Source organism: Malus domestica, chromosome 17 (assembly GCF_042453785.1).
Source record: "Malus domestica chromosome 17, GDT2T_hap1".
NCBI lineage: Eukaryota > Viridiplantae > Streptophyta > Magnoliopsida > Rosales > Rosaceae > Malus > Malus domestica.
In genome coordinates this window covers 21,855,206-21,873,670 of record NC_091677.1, presented here as the reverse complement: position 1 = coordinate 21,873,670, position 18,465 = coordinate 21,855,206, and the positions used below count along the sequence as shown (strand labels likewise).

General features: G+C 39.8%; 2 protein-coding genes across 3 annotated transcripts; one reads left to right on the top strand and one right to left on the bottom strand.

Annotated features, from left to right (window-relative positions):
• The first annotated feature begins 282 nt into the window (after window positions 1–282).
• On the top strand, window positions 283–6,096 carry LOC103454855 (casein kinase 1-like protein HD16). Its single transcript, XM_070816633.1, has 16 exons — window positions 283–992; window positions 1,962–2,087; window positions 2,205–2,278; window positions 2,370–2,439; window positions 2,566–2,621; window positions 2,731–2,802; window positions 3,303–3,397; window positions 3,478–3,544; window positions 3,667–3,796; window positions 3,892–4,110; window positions 4,231–4,373; window positions 4,551–4,725; window positions 4,923–5,013; window positions 5,118–5,275; window positions 5,431–5,619; window positions 5,718–6,096. Exons 1-16 carry the CDS (start codon window positions 591–593, stop codon window positions 5,775–5,777), a joined length of 2,127 nt encoding a protein of 708 aa, XP_070672734.1. The 5' UTR covers window positions 283–590; the 3' UTR covers window positions 5,778–6,096.
• Window positions 6,080–17,734, bottom strand: LOC103454854 (protein SAWADEE HOMEODOMAIN HOMOLOG 1-like). 2 transcript variants are annotated; one of them, XM_070816634.1, is made up of 9 exons: window positions 17,419–17,734; window positions 16,608–16,693; window positions 16,406–16,451; window positions 15,991–16,129; window positions 8,115–8,178; window positions 7,373–7,424; window positions 6,956–7,099; window positions 6,677–6,799; window positions 6,080–6,575 (listed from the first exon to the last, which is right to left on the bottom strand). In XM_070816634.1, the coding sequence occupies exons 1-9, from the start codon at window positions 17,482–17,484 to the stop codon at window positions 6,459–6,461; spliced, it is 837 nt and encodes a 278-aa protein (XP_070672735.1). In that variant the 5' UTR covers window positions 17,485–17,734; the 3' UTR covers window positions 6,080–6,458. The 2 variants fall into 2 exon arrangements, with proteins under 2 accessions (XP_070672735.1, XP_070672736.1); XM_070816635.1 differs by having other exon boundaries at window positions 15,991–16,123; window positions 17,419–17,702.
• Between the last annotated feature and the right edge of the window lie 731 nt (window positions 17,735–18,465).

The following is an 18,465-nucleotide window of genomic DNA, read 5'->3' as shown; positions in this document are numbered from 1 at the left end:
CAAGTATCAAATCACACCACTTCAATCAGTCACATGAATCCACACGACACCCTTTCTACGCCGCAGGTAGCCGATGCAACGGCCAAGGGGCACTTAGGTCATTTTAGTAAATCCCCAACCTATCAACACCTTTTCATAAATTTACCCACCAATTCCAAAATAAATCAAAAAATAAAAAAACCCGGATCCCACCACCGTCAATTACACACCTTAACAACGTTCCCGATCCACCGACATGAAAAAAAGGACATAAAATCTAATTACTTACCAAAATTCAACTTTGTTTCCTTTAATTTTCCTTTAAAACATATTTAATTTTATAAATAAATTAATAATCCCTTTGGACTATTGTCTCCCCCTCTCTCTCCTCTCTCCTCTCTCCTCTCTCTGTAACTAGTCGAAGCCCTCTTCTGTGAGTCTTACCGATCTTCTCGAATCCCTAATTCTTGAGCGATCAGAAGCTTGGCGGTTCGGAAATTGGGGATTGAACCCCAAGACTCCACATTCTTTCGACGCATTACGGCTGGTCGTCGGTCGGCGGTGGCGCGTTTGTGAAGTTTGCGCGGGGGATGAGAATCGGACGATGAAAGATGCCGGTACCGCGTGGCGGAGCACGCAGGGGACGAGGAGCAAAGGCGAAAGCAGCTAAGAAGCAGAAACAGGAGAAGGTTTCGAGTCCGATCGACGCCGGCGAGGCGATAGCCACGAGAACAAGGCGGAGGAGAGCGGCGGCGGCGGCAGCAGCAGCTGTGCCGAGTAATCTCAATAACAAGAACGTGAGTGATAAGGTTAGAGAAGAGGAGCAGAATCGCGAGAAGGTGGTGGTGGTGGGTGATGAGAAAAACGTAGTCGTTGAGGCAGAGAAGGAGAAATTGGGAGAGAAGAAAATGGATGACTATGATAGTGGCGGCGGAGCAGCCGGCGCTGCGCCGAGCAATGATAAGGCCAATGCCGGTGAAGACGAAGGAAGCACTGCTCCAATTCCTGAAAAGGTTCGTTAGTCTTGTTTTTATATTTTAATTAATTAAAATTTTAAATTTGTAACGAAAATATTTGGTCTTTACTGAATGCTGTCGAATATGAATGCCGATTGTGGGTTATCTGCAGTTGTTGGGTGTATTTATAGTCTGCGGGATGGGGGATTATGGGGGCATTGGGGTTTGCTGCTGTGCTTAAGTGAAGATTTTCGGTTTTATTTGATTTCCATTTTGGAATTGCAACTGGGTTCAAGTCTGAGATCATTGAGATTTTGTAAGAAGTGCTTTTCTACAATTGTATTAACAGATTAATGTAAATGTAGAGTTTTGGTGGTAGGTCATGCCCATTTATTTAGTATGTTTATGGGAATTTGTTGTCACAGGTATAAAACTCGTTAACCCTGAATTTGACCTCTTGTTAACCCTGTCTAGAATCTTTGATTGGAATCAGAGAAGTTGGTCCTGGTTCTAAAACTCGTTAAAACAAATAAGTAATGATGAAAACAAATTAAGTTTCTTGTTAAAGTTGGAATGCAGTTATGGTGATATTTTGTGAACAGTACAGAGCTACATGTGTACTGTTTGAGCTGCTTTTAGTATTGCTAAATGTGTTGGTGGATAAGGTATAAGCAGCTTTTGTTTTTATGTCCTGATTTACATTTTCTACAATCACTACGCTGAGTCCTTGTGTCCTGGTAGTTATAGGTTTGTCCCATAATATATCTTTAATAATAATAATCTATTGTTTTAAAACTACTAATAATGATGAGTAGTAGTTACAGCTGTAACTCTGAGAATTGTACAACATGTATTTTGTGATAATATGTATTGAGAACAAGCAACCACCATGCTTAGTCCAACAAGTGCGGCATCTGGAATTCTGGATGGAATTCTGGTTAAAACCTGCATGGTTGTTTCCATCTTTAATATCTTCACACTACATTGTTCCATCTTTATTGAAATTCCTATGTTTGTTTGCTGCAGGTTCAGGTTGGTGGTTCCCCTGTTTACAAAGTGGACAGAAAGCTGGGTAAGGGTGGTTTCGGACAAGTCTATGTTGGTCGACGTGTAATAAATACAAACGAGAGAACTGGCCCAGGAGCTTTAGAGGTGAAGAACGTCGTTCTTTTAATATTTTCTGATTGTTGAGTGTTATTCTGTCTTTACCTTTTACCTTGCTTTTCAGCTTCTCCCTTATATACACATTTTGCTACCTCTGTATCTTAGGTGGCATTGAAATTTGAGCATAAAAATAGTAAAGGGTGTAGCTATGGACCACCAGCTGAGTGGCAAATATACAGGTGAGAATGCCTCAACCACAGGTTTTGGTACTGTTTTTTAATTTTTAATAGTATTTCTGAATCCATCATTTACTTTGTGCTTCTTTTACAGCACTCTTGGAGGCAGCCATGGCGTGCCACGAGTACATTTCAAGGGCCAGCAAGGCGACTATTATGTCATGGTATGCAGTCTTCTTTTGGCTTACTTGTTTTGAACATTGATAGCCACATTATAATGTTTTGATAGTTGCATGATATACTCGTTCAGGACTAGTTTTTTAATATTTCCTAAACCCTTCATGCTGCAGGTTATGGATATCTTGGGCCCAAGCTTGTGGGATGTTTGGAATAATAACTCTCACACGTAAGTTTCAATTACAAAAGTGACTCTTAAATTAACAAATTTCTTTAATTATTATTTTATGGTTTTCATGATTTCCAGTTTGGTAATTTTGTCATGTTTGAAAATTTAGAATGTCTGTTGAAATGGTTGCATGCATTGCCATTGAAGCAATATCAATATTGGAGAAGACGCATTCTCGAGGGTAAGAGTTTCTTTAGCAAGTTGATTTTTGTTCTTCCTCTATCTCTCTCTCTCTGGTGGTTTAGTTTGGTCTGTAACGTTACTATATCCATGAAACAACTAAGAACTTTGTTATGGTTATGCAATGTATTCCTTTAGATGATGTTTATATGTGGGAAATATTGATGTGAAATAGTAAGCCTATGATTCTCTTATCTAGTATCTTAATATCACATTTAGGTTCCTTGACCATCCAAATCCACGTGGAATGGACATTTTGTTTTCTCTACATACAATTTTATATTTTTAGAAAAATTAAGAGTTAGGACATTAGGAAGGTAGTTGCATGTAAAGTTTGTCTAGACAATAAGATCAATGAAGTGTTTGGAAATTTCACAATGCACAACTTACTATTTGATAACTAAAACTTTTGATGTAGAAATTTTTTGAGGGGTAGTTGAAGTAGTTTTGTGAGAGAGTCACCGGATTTGTGGTTTAACTCTCCTACCATGTTGTTTTCAGGTATGTGCATGGGGATGTAAAGCCTGAGAATTTTCTGCTTGGTCCTCCTGGGACTCCCGATGAGAAAAAGTTGTATCTAGTTGACCTTGGACTAGGTACTTTTTGACTGCTTAGTAGTATGGTAGTTGTCAATGAGTCATCATCATCATTATATAACTTGTTTTGGTCTTATCAGCAACTAGATGGCGAGAAAGTACAAGTGGTCAGCATGTAGAGTATGACCAGAGGCCAGATGTTTTCAGGTACAAGCATTTTTTCCAATCTTGTTGTTTTGTTTGCCCTACTCATTTATATGCTTCTTTTTAAAAATAAAAATAAAAATAAACTTTCTGCTACTTAGTCCTTAAGTTTTCTGGTTTTACAGAGGAACAGTGCGTTATGCTAGTGTGCATGCGCATTTAGGTAGAACGGGTAGTAGGAGAGATGATCTCGAGTCTCTAGCTTACACCCTTGTATTCCTTCTACGTGGTCGTCTGCCTTGGCAAGGATATCAGGTTTGTTCTTTCTTTCTTAGCTTGACTTCAAATTTTTGTCGTGCTTCATTAATTTTTTTGCGTTTCATTTTATTATAATATGTTGGTCTTGCCAGGGAGACAATAAAGGGTTTCTTGTTTGCAAAAAGAAGATGGCAACATCTCCAGAGACATTGTGTTCCTTCAATCCAAAGCCGTTTAGACAATTTGTGGAATATGTGGTGAACTTGAAGTTCGATGAAGAGCCAAATTATGCCAAATATATATCACTCTTTGATGGCGTTGTTGGTCCAAATCCTGCTATCAGGCCAATAAACACAGAGGGTGCACAGAAGGTATGCATAATCTTCTCTTGTTTTGTTGATGATGGCTAACCCTTGAGCAGTAGTTTATTTACATAAAAAATTTAAAGGTATGAGTAGTGCATCTAATATAAATCTCTCTTATTTGTGAAGCTTATTAATCTGGTCGGTCATAAAAGAGGAAGATTGAGTATGGAGGAGGAAGACGATGAACAACCGAAGAAGAGGATTAGGATGGGTATGCCAGCAAATCAGTGGATTAGTGTTTATAATGCTCATAGACCAATGAAGCAAAGGTATTTCTATGACTGAAGCAGTCCTATTGCTTATTTAGTGATGGTTTTGGGACTTCTCTTCATGATAATATAACAGATTTTACCATGTGTATCTTTCTTTCTGGTTTGATAGTTATATTGCTGTCTTCCTCGTTTTTGTGCCATATTGTTTAAAGCTTTTTTCTCACGTTTCTTTAGGTATCACTATAATGTGGCTGATACTAGGCTTGCTCAGCATATTGATAAAGGGACCGAGGATGGGTTATATATTAGCAGTGTGGCCTCTTATGAAAATTTGTGGGCCTTAATTATGGATGCAGGGACTAATTTTTCTTCCCAAGTTTACGAACTCTCACCATGTTCTCTTCACAAGGTACATACTTGTACTTGCAATCGACCAGAATTGATCGTCTTCTCTGGCATAATGACTTACTTTTGCTAGAAGCGGTTCTTCCACTTTGTCAATTTTTTGAATGCTGGCAGTAACTGTTTGTATGTAGCATTTGGTTTTATATTTCAAAATGTATATTTGTTTAATCTCATGATGAATTTTTCCGGATGCATTTAAAGGAATGGATAATGGAGCAGTGGGATAAGAACTATTACATCAGTGCGATAGCAGGAGCTACCAATGGGAGTTCATTAGTAGTAATGTCCAAGGGTTAGTCTAAATAGTCTAGTTCATTTGGGGTTCTATTTTATGAACATTTTAATCTAAAAAATGGCCGCTTTCTTTTATTGCTGATTTCACTTGTTTGGGTCCAGGTACAACGTTTACGCAGCAGTCATACAAAGTAAGCGATACATTTCCGTATAAGTGGATTAACAAAAAGTGGAGGGAGGGTTTCCATGTTACTGCAATGGCCACTTCTGGAAGTAGATGGGCAGTTGTTATGTCTCGTGGTGCAAATTATACAGACCAGGTAATCTTGGATCTAAGAACACATTTCTCTGAGTATTTGGAGAAGCCTAAAGGGCAAGTGAACGCTGCAGCATCGACTCTTTTTTCCTCTCTGGCCAACGTGTCCTGTATGTATGGAACTAATTATTTAACAGCAGACAATATTTTGTTTTTCAGGTTGTTGAGCTAGATTTTCTTTATCCAAGCGAAGGTATTCATAGGCGGTGGGACAGTGGATATCGCATAACAGCAACTGCAGCAACGTGTGATCAGGCTGCTTTTGTTCTTAGTATCCCAAAGAGGAAGCTTCAAGACGAAACACAGGAGACGCTTCGTACTTCTGTATTTCCCAGTACGCACGTCAAGGTAACATACAATTTCATCTAGTATTGTCAGGGTTCTGTTTCGTTCCCTTACCGATGAGATTTCAATGCATGGGATTAACTCGTATCCGAATATTACAGGAGAAGTGGGCAAAGAACCTTTATCTTGCATCCATTTGTTACGGGCGAACAGTTTCATAAGCTGCCCGACTATTTGGGATCTTGGACACCGTTGCAAGATTGTTTCCGGTTGGGCTGTGCCTCATCCCGATTCTTCCAAAGACAAAGGATTGATGAAGGAAACGAAGCATTGCCCTTTCCATCCCCGACTGAAAGGGGGGAGTCTCGACGGCCTCTGCCGGGAAATTTTTGATGACATGAAGCCCTAATTAATTGTAATTATAGAAACTTGTTGACGAAACCTATAGTTGGTCAGTCTCTGTGGAAACAGCGTCTTGTTGATGTGAATGGTAAATTAAAAGAGCGTTTTCTTGCAAACAAAGTAACAAATATTGTCTTATTTTTTGCCTCTTGAAGCATTGTCACGTCAGGAATATTCAAAGTTGCTTAAGCTGCAAGCACAATCTCAACGTACAATCTGGCTTCCACTGCCAACCATCACATCACCTAACCCACAAAGGTTTGAATATCTCGATTCTAGTGTGCACGTTCATTAGATTAAATAAATCAAAAAAGAATCAAAAGAAATAAACAAATGTGTACATGAGGAGAAAATGCTAGCGTTAAAATCATTTTGCCTATAAAAAATGAACCTTGCTTGAGGAGTCATTCTTCCAGAACCGTCAAAAACCAATCACCGTCTAAGTTGACTCGTTAAAAGCACATTCACACATCAATCTGTAATTTGTCTGGCGCCACATTTCAATAAAGAAAAGAGATTTTCATGTCCCTGTTTCGAAAGAGCTCCGGTTGGGTTTTAGTATTTGTTGAAGTGCTTTGTGCAGGCCTGATACATAACCTCCCCAGATCAATATGTTCCTGATATTATTAATAAGCACATCGATCCAATCAGGCACCGTTAGAGCGATAAATTGAACTTGAATACAAACATATCTGCACATGGATCCTTGGAAATTTACCTCGGAGCTATCATGGTCAAAGCGAACAACGAAGGTACACTTGCAGGCACCGTTCATGTCATGTAGCCCCCGGTGAATGACCACAACTTCAGCATCACAGTATACAGCTTGATGTTCTCTTTCCTGTAAATAAGGTATTAAGGCCAAACGAAAAGAGAATACTAATATCTTGGGAAAGGTTTGCATTATCGAAAGTATGCCTTTTACAATATTTTGGACTCCCATGCATCATTGTAAGGCAGAATATGGGACAAATTTAAAGAAAGAGTAAAAGATTACCTGGAAGCATAGCACTAGGTCCCCAACCTTCACCTTCGGACACTCAGAAGCTTCCAAAGGAATAGATCGCTCACGCACTGCACCTCTCACATCCACCCACTCATCTTCCTCCCTACCAAATCCGGAAAATCGCACTTTAACTTCCTGTGACATATAACAGGAATACATATTAAAATTTCTCTTCAAACAGAGACAATATTAGCTGGTAAGTCATTTAAAAATAAATGCCTAACCAAAAATGGAAAATGATACCGGGAATGTTGTAAATAAAACAAAGAGATCAAGACATGATAACAGACAACTTATTGCATTGTTCTCGTAATATTTTAATTAGACAGTAGACCTAAGATAAGAATTGCATTTTTACCGAAACGAAGCATAATGATTATATTAAAAAATGATAAGGATGAATCTTACAAGGTCTCCTGAACTGACTACTCTGTATGAGAGGAATGTAGCAACATCATACCTGGAACGCCAAAAATTGTCAGGTATAGTTGTAATTCAATTTGAATTTAAAGAAATAATAAACTATGATTTGAATTGAAAGACATAATAAACCATGTACAAATTTTCGCATTGGTGTTTATCTCCTGGCTTTTATGAGTTAATCCCCAAAACATCTCGAGTTAATTTATAGTACCAAAACTCCAGTATATCACAGAATAAAGGTGATTTCATACCTTAATCCAAGAAAATAAACTATACAAAATCCAACAATTATAATTACTTTGGCTGATTTCCTAACAAGTAAGCTAGCTCATTTTTCTTCCAGAGCGTAATCATGTTAGAAACTGTCTTCTGAACCTAAGTTTGACTGCACTGCATGAGAACTATACTCAAACATTGTGATCTGCCTGTAGTTTATATTTTACTTTTTCACACAAATTCTTCAAACATGTACATTAAGTAGGGTGAGAAATCCCATGGAATTATTGAATGAATAGAAATACTTGGCGAGAGCCAACCCAAAACAGGAGCAATATGTATACTGAATATTAAATGATGTCAGTCGTTTATCTGCTACTTTACTCCTATATTAAATAGGGATTGTACTCATGACACATAACAAATTAACAATGAACAAGTGTTTCAAATGTCACGTATAAAATCAAGTATAGCTGATTTGGAAACTATCCTTGAATAGATGAATTCTTACCATGCATCATCTTTCGATGATTTTGCTTCAAATGCCAACTCTGAAAGTTCTGTTACCCATTTACCTGAGTCAAAGTTATCAAGTACAATTTTCAGAAAACGTAATAACAAATCAGACATGGATGGAAGATTCCCCATTTAACGCTTTTTTGAGATACATTAAGAAATAACGTCCCAATATCAACAACAACAACAACAACAACAAAGCTTTTTCCCACTAAGTTGGGTCAGCTATATGAATCCTAGAACGCCATTGCGCTCGGTTTTGTGTCATGTCCTCCGTTAGATCTAAGTACTCTAAGTCTTTTCTTAGGGTCTCTTCCAAAGTTTTCCTAGATCTTCCTCTACCCCTTCAGCCCTGAACCTATATCCCGTAGTCACATCTTCGAACCGGAGCGTCAGTATGCCTTCTTTGCACATGTCCAAACCCATTTTGTGTACGTGTTGATGCTTCACCACCCAACATTCTGTGCCATACAACATCGCCGGCCTTACTGCCGTCCATAAAATTTTCCCTTGAGCTTTAGTGGCCTACGACGGTCACACAACACGCCGGATGCACTCTTCCACTTCATCCATCCAGCTTGTATTCTGTGGTTGAGATCTCCATCTAATTCTCCGTCCTAGGTAGCGAAAACGGTCGCTCTTTGGTATTTCCTGATCTCCGATCCTCACCCCTAACTCATTTTGGCCTCCATTTGCACTGAACTTGCACTCCATATATTCTGTCTTTGATCGGCTTAGGCGAAGACCTTTAGATTCCAACACTTCTCTCCAAAGGTTAAGCTTCGCATTTACCCCTCCTGAGTTTCATCTATCAACACTATATCGTTTGCGAAAAGCATACACCAAGGAATATCATCTTGAATATGTCCTGTTAACTCATCCATTACCAACGCAAAAAGGTAAGGACTTAAGGATTGTTGATGCACAAAATCAATAAGGACTTTGGTACAACAGAAAGTATTAAGTTTGTGATCTTCGCTAGATTGCTCTGGTCATTAGTGTGGATAAGTATGTAAATGGATAGAGACAGGAAAGCAAACACAAGATGTACGTGGTTCACCCAGATTGGCTACGTCCACGGAGTAGAGGAGTTCTCATTAATTGTGAAGGGTTTACACAAGTACATAGGTTCAAGCTCTCCTTTAGTGAGTACAAGTGAATGATTTAGTACAAATGACATAGGTTCAAGCTCTCGTCTTCACTTGCCTTATCTGTCTCATAGGTAGATGTGACATCTTCTCTAGAAGTACTCCTCCATCCATGGGTGGTTAACTGGTGGAGATGCACAAGGTAATGTATCAATTTCACTTGAAGCTTACTTGTAGTTTCAGACTTGGTCAAGCGCGATACAAACCATGTAGTAGAAGTCCCCTAAGTCGCCGAGCTAGGGGATCTGCTGAAAGAGGTGACAGACAAGGTAAGCAATCAGAGCTCCAAGCAATCAGTCCCAGATCAGAAGTTTGATTTCGAGTTCCGGCTGATTGTTCTCATTCTCCCTATCTTGCATGCAGCATGAAGGATAAAGAGAAGAAAAAGAGAATAGATGATATGAAATACTTTTGCTTTTGAAGAAATAACTTTCCACAGGCTTATTCTTGAACTGGGCTGGAGGATTTTCTGGTTTCCTCCAGAGTATAAGGCCGACTGAAGAATTTGAAGGTCAAAACAAGTCCATCAAATCTAGAGTACGTTCGACCCTGCTGATATGGGATACTTTTGCTGTTGATAAAGTAGTGGATGTATCGGCACATGTTCTGTTACGCTTGTCTCCACATGCTTCCTTGTATCCTTCTCACTTTCCCTATATGTTCCTCAGGCAGATGTGGTATCTTCTCTGGAAGCATAAGATGTTGAAGATGAGTACTCGAGAGCAATGCCAGGTAAGTAATCAGGTAAGGGGTTCCAGGCAGTCAGTTCCTGACTAGAAGCTTGATTCCAAGTGCTGACTGATTGCTCTCTTTCTCCTTGTCTTACAGGTAAGAACAAGGCCAAAGGAAGAGACAAGGAAAAAGCATGATATGGGATACTCTTGCTTTTAACCCTGATGATATGAGATATTCTTGCTCTGGTGTAGCTTGTTTGCAGAAGGATTATCGGGGGGAAAGAAAGCTGAGTATTTCGAGAGGCTTCGTTGGGAGTGCCCTCTCAGATATGAGGAAGGGTAAAGCATTTTTGCAGGTCTGCCTGTCCGTTGAGGATAAAGGTCGACATATATAGAAGTTTCCCTAACAACAAGTAGTAATGCTATTCCTTTACCCTGCTTGGTCATAGCACGGTAGTGAGAGCTGCCAGCTTCACGTGTGTCAGAGCACTTTGAAAAAGTGGTCTGTGGTATCTGGAAAGCTGATGTTGCGTGTGAAGATTACAGACAAGCTTTATCCAAGGAGATCTGGCTCTCGAAGTTGAGAAAGCGATGCCTCTTCGGTTTTCGAACAAGCAATCATGTCGGGGATCTGGCTCTCGAGATTTGGAGAACGGTGCCTCTTCGATTTTTGAGAGAGCAATCCTGCTGGGAGTCTGTCTCTCGAGATTCGGAGAGCGGTGTCTCTTCGATTTTGAGAAAGTAATCATGTTGGGAGTCTGGCTCTCGAGATTCGGAGAACGGTGCCTCTTCGATTTTGGAGCAAGCAATCTTGTTGGGAGTGTTTTCTCAAATGTGAGTAAAGGTTGGGCATGTTTGCTAGTCTACCTTGCCACGGAGCACAGAGGTTGACACATAGGGACTTTCCAATTATCCAACAGTGGTGCTGTTCCTTTACCCTTGTGGGTAATAATATGGTAGCTAGACCTTCAAAATTTATGTGTCTAAACTGTGTTAGTGATGTTTCTTTGCTATTCTTTTACCCTTCTTGGTCATAGCGATGTAGTGGGAGCTGCAAGCTTCACGTGTCTAAACTTTGTCAGAGATCTTTGGCAAAGTTATCTGTGGTACCCATGAGCTGATGGTGCGTGTGGAAAGTGGATGATTGAACAGTAAGATTCACGTGCTTTCTACTTCACCAGAAATCTTCAACAGAATGCCCGTAATTTCAGCAAAGCTGAGTGTGCATGTGACAGCTGCTGACAAGGCTGAGAAAAGCAGGTGCCTCTTCTATTTTTGAGATCGGCCCTCGTGGTCTCTGAGCAGCCTAGCTTTTGAGAAAGCAAGCGCCTCTTCGATTTCTGAGATCGGCCTTCGTGGTCTTTGAGCAGCCCAGCTTTTGAGAAAGCAAACGCCTCTTCGATTTTTGAGATCGACCATCGTGGTCTCTGAGCAGCCCAACTTTTGAGAAAGCAAACGCCTCTTCGATTTCTGGGCAGGCGCCTCTTCGATTTCTGAAGCTCCGTCGAGTGCAGATTTTTATAAAGGCTAGCATTAAGTTCCAAAGCACACTTGAATCTTCACCAGTAGAAGCTCCTTTCTTGCACTTCTAAGATCTTGATTTGTCCGACCTTTTCTCTCTTCAACACCTTTGAAAATGTCTGGCCCCTCCGATCGTCGTTACCTTGTTGAAGAGGCAGCCACGCCTTCTCCAGACAACATTTGGCGCCCATCATTCTTATCCCCTACTGATCCTCTTACTGTTGGGGATTCCGTGATGAAGAATGATATGACTGCTGCGGTGGTGACCAGGAACCGTCTCACTCCCAAAGATAACAGACTACTTTCTAAACGGTCTGATGAGTTGGCTGTTAAGGATTCTCTGGCTCTAAGTGTTCAGTGTGCAGGTTCTGTGTCTAATATGGCCCAGCGCCTATTTGCTCGAACCCGCCAAGTTGAATCATTGGCGGCTGAAGTGATAAGTCTCAAACAGGAGATTAGAGGGCTCAAGCATGAGAATAAACAGTTGCACCGGCCCGCACATGACTATGCTACAAACATGAAGAGGAAGCTTGACCAGATGAAGGAATCTGATGGTCAGGTTTTACTTGATCATCAGCGGTTTGTGGGTTTGTTCCAAATGCATTTATTGCCTTCGTCTTCTGGGGCTGTACCGCGTAATGAAGCTCCAAATGATCAACCTCTGATGCCTCCTTCTAGGGTTCTGTCCAGTACTGAGGCTCCGAATGATCCCCCTCCGGTGCCTTCTCTTTCTAGGGCTCTACCGACTGCTGAGACTTCTCCTAAGCAACCTTTGTGAAGGCTCCCTCTTGTTTGTTTATTTTGACTCATGTATATGTACATATTTGTAACTTATTGGAGATATCAATAAATAAGCTTTGCTTAATTTCAACGTATTGTGTTAAATACACCAAAGCCTTCTTCACTGAGTAGGGTCGGCTAGAATGCCATTGTGCTCGATCCTGTGTCATGTCCTCCGTTAGATCCAAATACTCTTAAGTCTTTTCTTAGAGTCTCTTCCAAAGTTTTCCTAGGTCTTCCTCTACCCTTTCGGCCCTAAACCTCTGTCCCATAGTCGCATATTCTAACCGGAGCGTCAGTAGCCCTTCTTTGCACATGTCCAAACCGCCGTAACCGATTTCCTCTCAATTTTCCTACAATTTCGGCTACTCCTACTTTACCTCGGATATCCTCATTCCTAATCTTATCCTTTCTCGTGTGCCCACACATCCAACGAAGCATCCTCATCTCCGCTACACCCATTTTGTGTACGTGTTGATGCTTCACCGCCCAACATTCTGTGCCATACAGCATCGCCGGCCTTATTGCCGTCCTATAAAATTTTTCCTTAAGCTTCAGTGGCATACGGCGGTCACACAACACGCCGAATGCACTCTTCCACTTCATCCATCCAGCTTGTATTCTATGGTTGAGATCTCCATCTAATTCTCCGTTCTTTTGTAAGATAAATCCTAAGTAGCGAAAACGATCGCTCTTTGGTATTTCCTGATCTCCGATCCTCACCCCTAACTCATTTTGGCCTCCATTTGCACTGAACTTGCACTCCATATATTCTGTCTTTGATCGGCTTAGGCGAAGACCTTTAGATTCCAACACTTCTCTCCAAAGGTTAAGCTTCGCATTTACCCCTTCTTGAGTTTCATCTATCAACACTATATCGTCTGCGAAAAGCATACACCAAGGAATATCATCTTGAATATGTCCTGTTAACTCATCCATTACCAACGCAAAAAGGTAAGGACTTAAGGATGAGCCTTGATGTAATCCTACAGTTATGGGGAAGCTTTCGGTTTGTCCTTCATGAGTTCTTACGGCAGTCTTTGCACCTTCATACATATCCTTTATACCTTGGATATATGCTACTCGTACTCCTTTCTTCTCTAAAATCCTCCAAAGAATGTCTCTTGGGACCCTATCATACGCTTTTTCCAAATCTATAAAGACCATGTGCAAATCTTTTTTCCCATCTCTATATCTTTCCATCAATCTTCGTAAGAGATAGATTGCCTCCATGGTTGAGCGCCCTGGCATGAACCCGAATTTGTTGTCCGAAACCCGTGTCTCTTGCCTCAATCTATGCTCAATGACTCTCTCCCAGAGCTTCATTGTATGACTCATTAGCTTAATACCCCTATAGTTCATGTAATTTTGTACGTCGCCCTTATTCTTGTAGATAGGCACTAAAGTGCTCTTTCGCCACTCATTTGGCATCTTCTTCGTTTTCAAAATCCTATTGAAAAGGTCAGTGAGCCATGCTATACCTGTCTCTCCCAAGACTTTCCACACTTCGATCGGTATATCGTCTGGGCCCACTGCTTTTCTATGCTTCATCTTCTTCAAAGCTACAACCACTTCTTCCTTCCTGATTCGACGATAAAATGAGTAGTTTCTACACTCTTCTGAGTTACTCAACTCCCCTAAAGAAGTACTCCTTTCATGTCCTTTATTGAAAAGATTATGAAAATAATCTCTCCATCTGTCTTTGATCGCATTCTCTATAGCAAGAACCTTTCCATCCTCATCCTTGATGCACCTCACTTGGTTTAGGTCCCTTGTCTTCTTTTCCCTTGCTCTAGCTAGTTTATAGATATCCAACTCTCCTTCTTTAGTATCTAGTCGCTTATACATGTCGTCATAAGCCGCTAACTTAGCTTCTCTCACAGCTTTCTTCGCCTCTTGCTTCGCTCTTCTATACCTTTCACCATTTTCATCGGTCATGTCCTTGTATAAGGCTTTACAACATTCCTTCTTAGCCTTCACCTTTGTTTGTACCTCCTCATTCCACCACCAAGATTCCTTTTGGTGTGGAGCAGAGCCCTTGGACTCTCCTAATACCTCTTTTACTACTTTTCGGATACAACTAGCCATGGAATCCCACCTTTGGCTAGCTTCCCCCTCTCTATCCCACCCACACTGGGTGATTACTTTCTCTTTGAAAATTGCTTGTTTTTCTCCTTTTAGATTCCACCATCTAGTCCTTGGGCACTTCCAAGTCTTGTTCTTTATTCTCACTCTTTTGATATGTACATTCATCACCAACAAGCGATGTTGATTAGCCAAGCTCTCTCCCGGTATAACTTTGCAATCCTTACAAGTTATACGATCCCCTTTCCTCATTAGAAGAAAATCTATTTGTGTTTTTGACGACCCACTCTTGTAGGTGATCACATGTTCTTCTCTCTTCTTAAAGAAGGTGTTGGCTAAGAAGAGATCATATGCCATTGCAAAATCCAAGATAGCTTCCCCATCCTCGTTTCTCTCCCCAAAACCATGGCCACCATGAAAACCTCCATAGTTGCCTATCTCCCTGCCCACGTGTCCATTTAAATCTCCTCCTATAAATAACTTCTCCGTCTGGGCAATTCCTTGCACCAAGTCTCCAAGGTCTTCCCAAAATTTCTCCTTCGAACTTGTATTCAACCCTACTTGAGGTGCGTACACACTAATCACATTGATGAATTCTTGTCCTATTACAATCTTGATTGCCATGATTCTATCTCCTACCCTCTTGACATCTACAACATCTTGTATCAAGGTCTTGTCCACGATGATGCCAACACCGTTTCTCGTTCTATTTGTGCCCGAATACCAAAGTTTAAACCCTGAATTTTCTAGATCCTTTGCTTTAAGACCAACCCACTTAGTTTCTTGTAGGCACATAATATTTATCCTTCTCCTCACCATAACTTCCACTACTTCCATAGATTTTCCCGTTAAGGTTCCTATATTCCACGTTCCTAAACGCATTCTACTCTCTTGAACTCTACCCTTCTGTCCTAACTTCTTCACCCTCCCCCGTCCAATAGGATCAAAGTACTTCTTTTGTGTGTCCTGTGTAAAGTTGATAGGAGCATATGCTCCCAAACAACTTTGAGTGGAGTCGTTCGAAAAGAAGTTTCTATGGCCCCCTTGCTCATTTAACACTGCATCCGGGTGCCGATGGAACTTTTACACGAAAAGAAAGAAACTTCACAAAACAAAGGTAAAATAATATATTCGCATGTAACTAATTAATGTACAGCATAGCAGATGAAAAGTTGACCACAGAAATATCTCACAATCAAAATCCAGCCAATCACTATGCAGAGAAGGTGCAACCTATAAAAAAACTAGTAATTTGGGTAATAAAATAGCATTTATAGCACTCCAGAAACCGTTTAATTATGGCTTCTGAAGACCCCTGGATTACGTAACCTCACATACACAAGGCTGCAAGTTGTTAAAGAATTAAGTGTGTTGATAATACTGTAGCATCAGAAATTGATCAATTAGATCTTGGACTCCGAGATTGACGAAGCTCTTAATCCACCTGCCCTTCTTCGCAAAGATAGCACCGACATGCTACAAAGGCTTTCGAAGGGCTCCAAGCAGATGCATTCTGATTTCCATCATTAAATTTTATTCATGTTATTTGATGCTAGCATAGACATACTTCTGACTACATTTAAAATTTGTGTATAATGTGGAAAAACCGCTGAATTCTAGACCATTTTTCTACAGCTTCATCCATACTGACAAAAAGGATAACCTTTTGGCTCCTGAGAAACTTGAGGTGGAATTCTTGAAACATTTGAATCTGAAAAATCAACCAATAACTTGACTGTATTAGGCGAGGAAGTGCTTTTGGCTTGCAGCTCTTTTTGTTTGTCCTGGAACCAACTCTGCACCTAGAACGTAATATGAACACGATAGCATTACAACATGCTGCAGTATAAAGAATAAGATCAATTCACTTAGTACTACGGTTTAGTGCTATTCCTCTTCACTTGTAAGTGAGAGGTCTTAGGCTCCATTCTCACCAAAGGCGAATTTGAACCACGTTATTGCTAGCCCATTGTGAGGCTTAGCCCACCCCCTTCCCCTTAGTGTAGATAATATTGTTTGTTCAAAAAAAAAAAAAAGAATAAGATCTAGCGAGGAAAAAGGAAAAACAAAGGACTAACCTGTTCCCATGTTACATCAGGTTTTCCAGCACGGATTGGAGCCCAACTGAAAAGACAGAGCAAGGCGAAAAACTTAATAAAAGACGTGTACTTGGAAAACCCCTGTTCTGTGTAAGTACAAATATTTAACTCCAGGAAACCAAACAAATGTGTCTGCCCAATTCAGGCTATAACCTATGCTATTTAGCATTACAGAAATCACCTGAAACTTGTTGCAAGGTCTTGGAAAAACTCCTGAGTAAGTGATTGCTTTGCGACATGCTTAATTAAATTTTCCATTTCCATAATCTGCCAAAAGGTAACATACCATCAATATATGATACAGAATACAAAAGTTACAAGGAGGATCCTCTTTGGGTCCTAAAACCATATGAGACATAACTGAACTTAGGAATAAATGCAGTAGGAAATTTACTAAACCGAATATAATATCGTTTGTAATAATGTCCTAGAGTAGTGAATCGCTCTGAAACCATATTTGCTTCTCGGTTGATAGGACATATTTGAAACATGGAGAACAATTTGACTCATCAAATACCAGATATCATCCAATACAGAATTTTTTTTATAAAAATTGCAGAATTAATACATGGTGAGCTCCCTACAGCTTATAAGTCACATTTTCTTTCCTCCAAACGACTACATTTGTGTATATATCTTATTATATATGTAAAGGTAATATGGCAGACACACACACAGACAGAGAGAGATAGAGAGAGAGAAGCCTCAAACTTTACCATCAAATCCAGTAAAAAAGAAAGACCCAAAATCTTGTTTTGTGAAATAAAACTAAATTTACCATAAAAAGGAAAAGTCCAACAGCAAGCATCACAATACATAAAACAGCAAATTATAGAAAACCCAATGTGGAAAAATCAAATTACAGAAAACCCAACAAGTAGCAGCTGAATTTAAAGCAAAAGAGTAGAAATTTTTGCAGAATCAGAGAAACCCAGATAGCTGAAAATACCCAATTGCAGATATCACGGTAAAGGGTTTGAGAGATTTTTTACCTCACAGTGAGTGAAAACAGAGAGAGAGTTCATTGCCTCTCCTTTTCTTGTACGAAAATTGTCCATCTCTGTCGAACTGAGATTCTAATCTGGTGCAAAATGAGAGTGAGAGTGATGTCACTCACTCACTCACCTACCTTTTCCCCATCGGGTTTCTACGTCTCTACTCCCGACTCGCAAGGGGAAGCAGGGAGGCATTGCATCGATGTTTCAAATCTGCTGTGCCCAAATACCCATCGCCCAGACTGTTAGAAGCATGTTATTGTAACACCTGTCCTCTACATAACAACAACTTCAACAGAAATAAGTGAAAAACAAAATTTTTATTGAAACTCATATTATATCATTCTACACCCAATTTACTCATATACATCTTATTTTTAATTATATTATTAGTATATTTTTAAACTCAAATTTACTACCTATTATCCTAGTAAATTCAATTCAATATGTAATTTATCTTTACACTCATTTAAAAAATAAAAATCCTAAATCAAAGTATATGGTCTCTCCTTCCAAACAGGTCTGTCATTTTTTTTTTCAATTCTTCATGATTTATTATAAATAGAATTTGAAATCGAAATTGATAAGAAATAGTGTATCAAAACCTCTTCATACAGTATACTTAAACAATGGTCAAACTAGCTGTTGGAACCAAATTCGCGCACTGTTGTGAAGGTAGGGATGCACAAATCCATTTACTTGCAAAATAGTAAACACTGTAAGTAGCAAGAGACCAGAGGTGTTTCGATCAAAGGCTCTTTAATGGTTAAGTTAGAAGCAATATTATCAAACTTAAGCAGCATGCAAGAAAATAAGAGTGCAATAATTATGTTACTGGAGATTAACCTTAAGTGGGTGTAGTTATACTAGTTGAGGTAGTGCCTTTTAGGATAGAGAATCCATATTAAACCAAGAAAATCCCATCGGATATCTAGGAAGTAGATATTGCGTTCTCTAAGGAATGTGATTACCTGCGGCACATGTCAACCCTTAGACTATAAGGACTCTAAGAATATATGAACCTTGGTGATTTCTTACTAGATT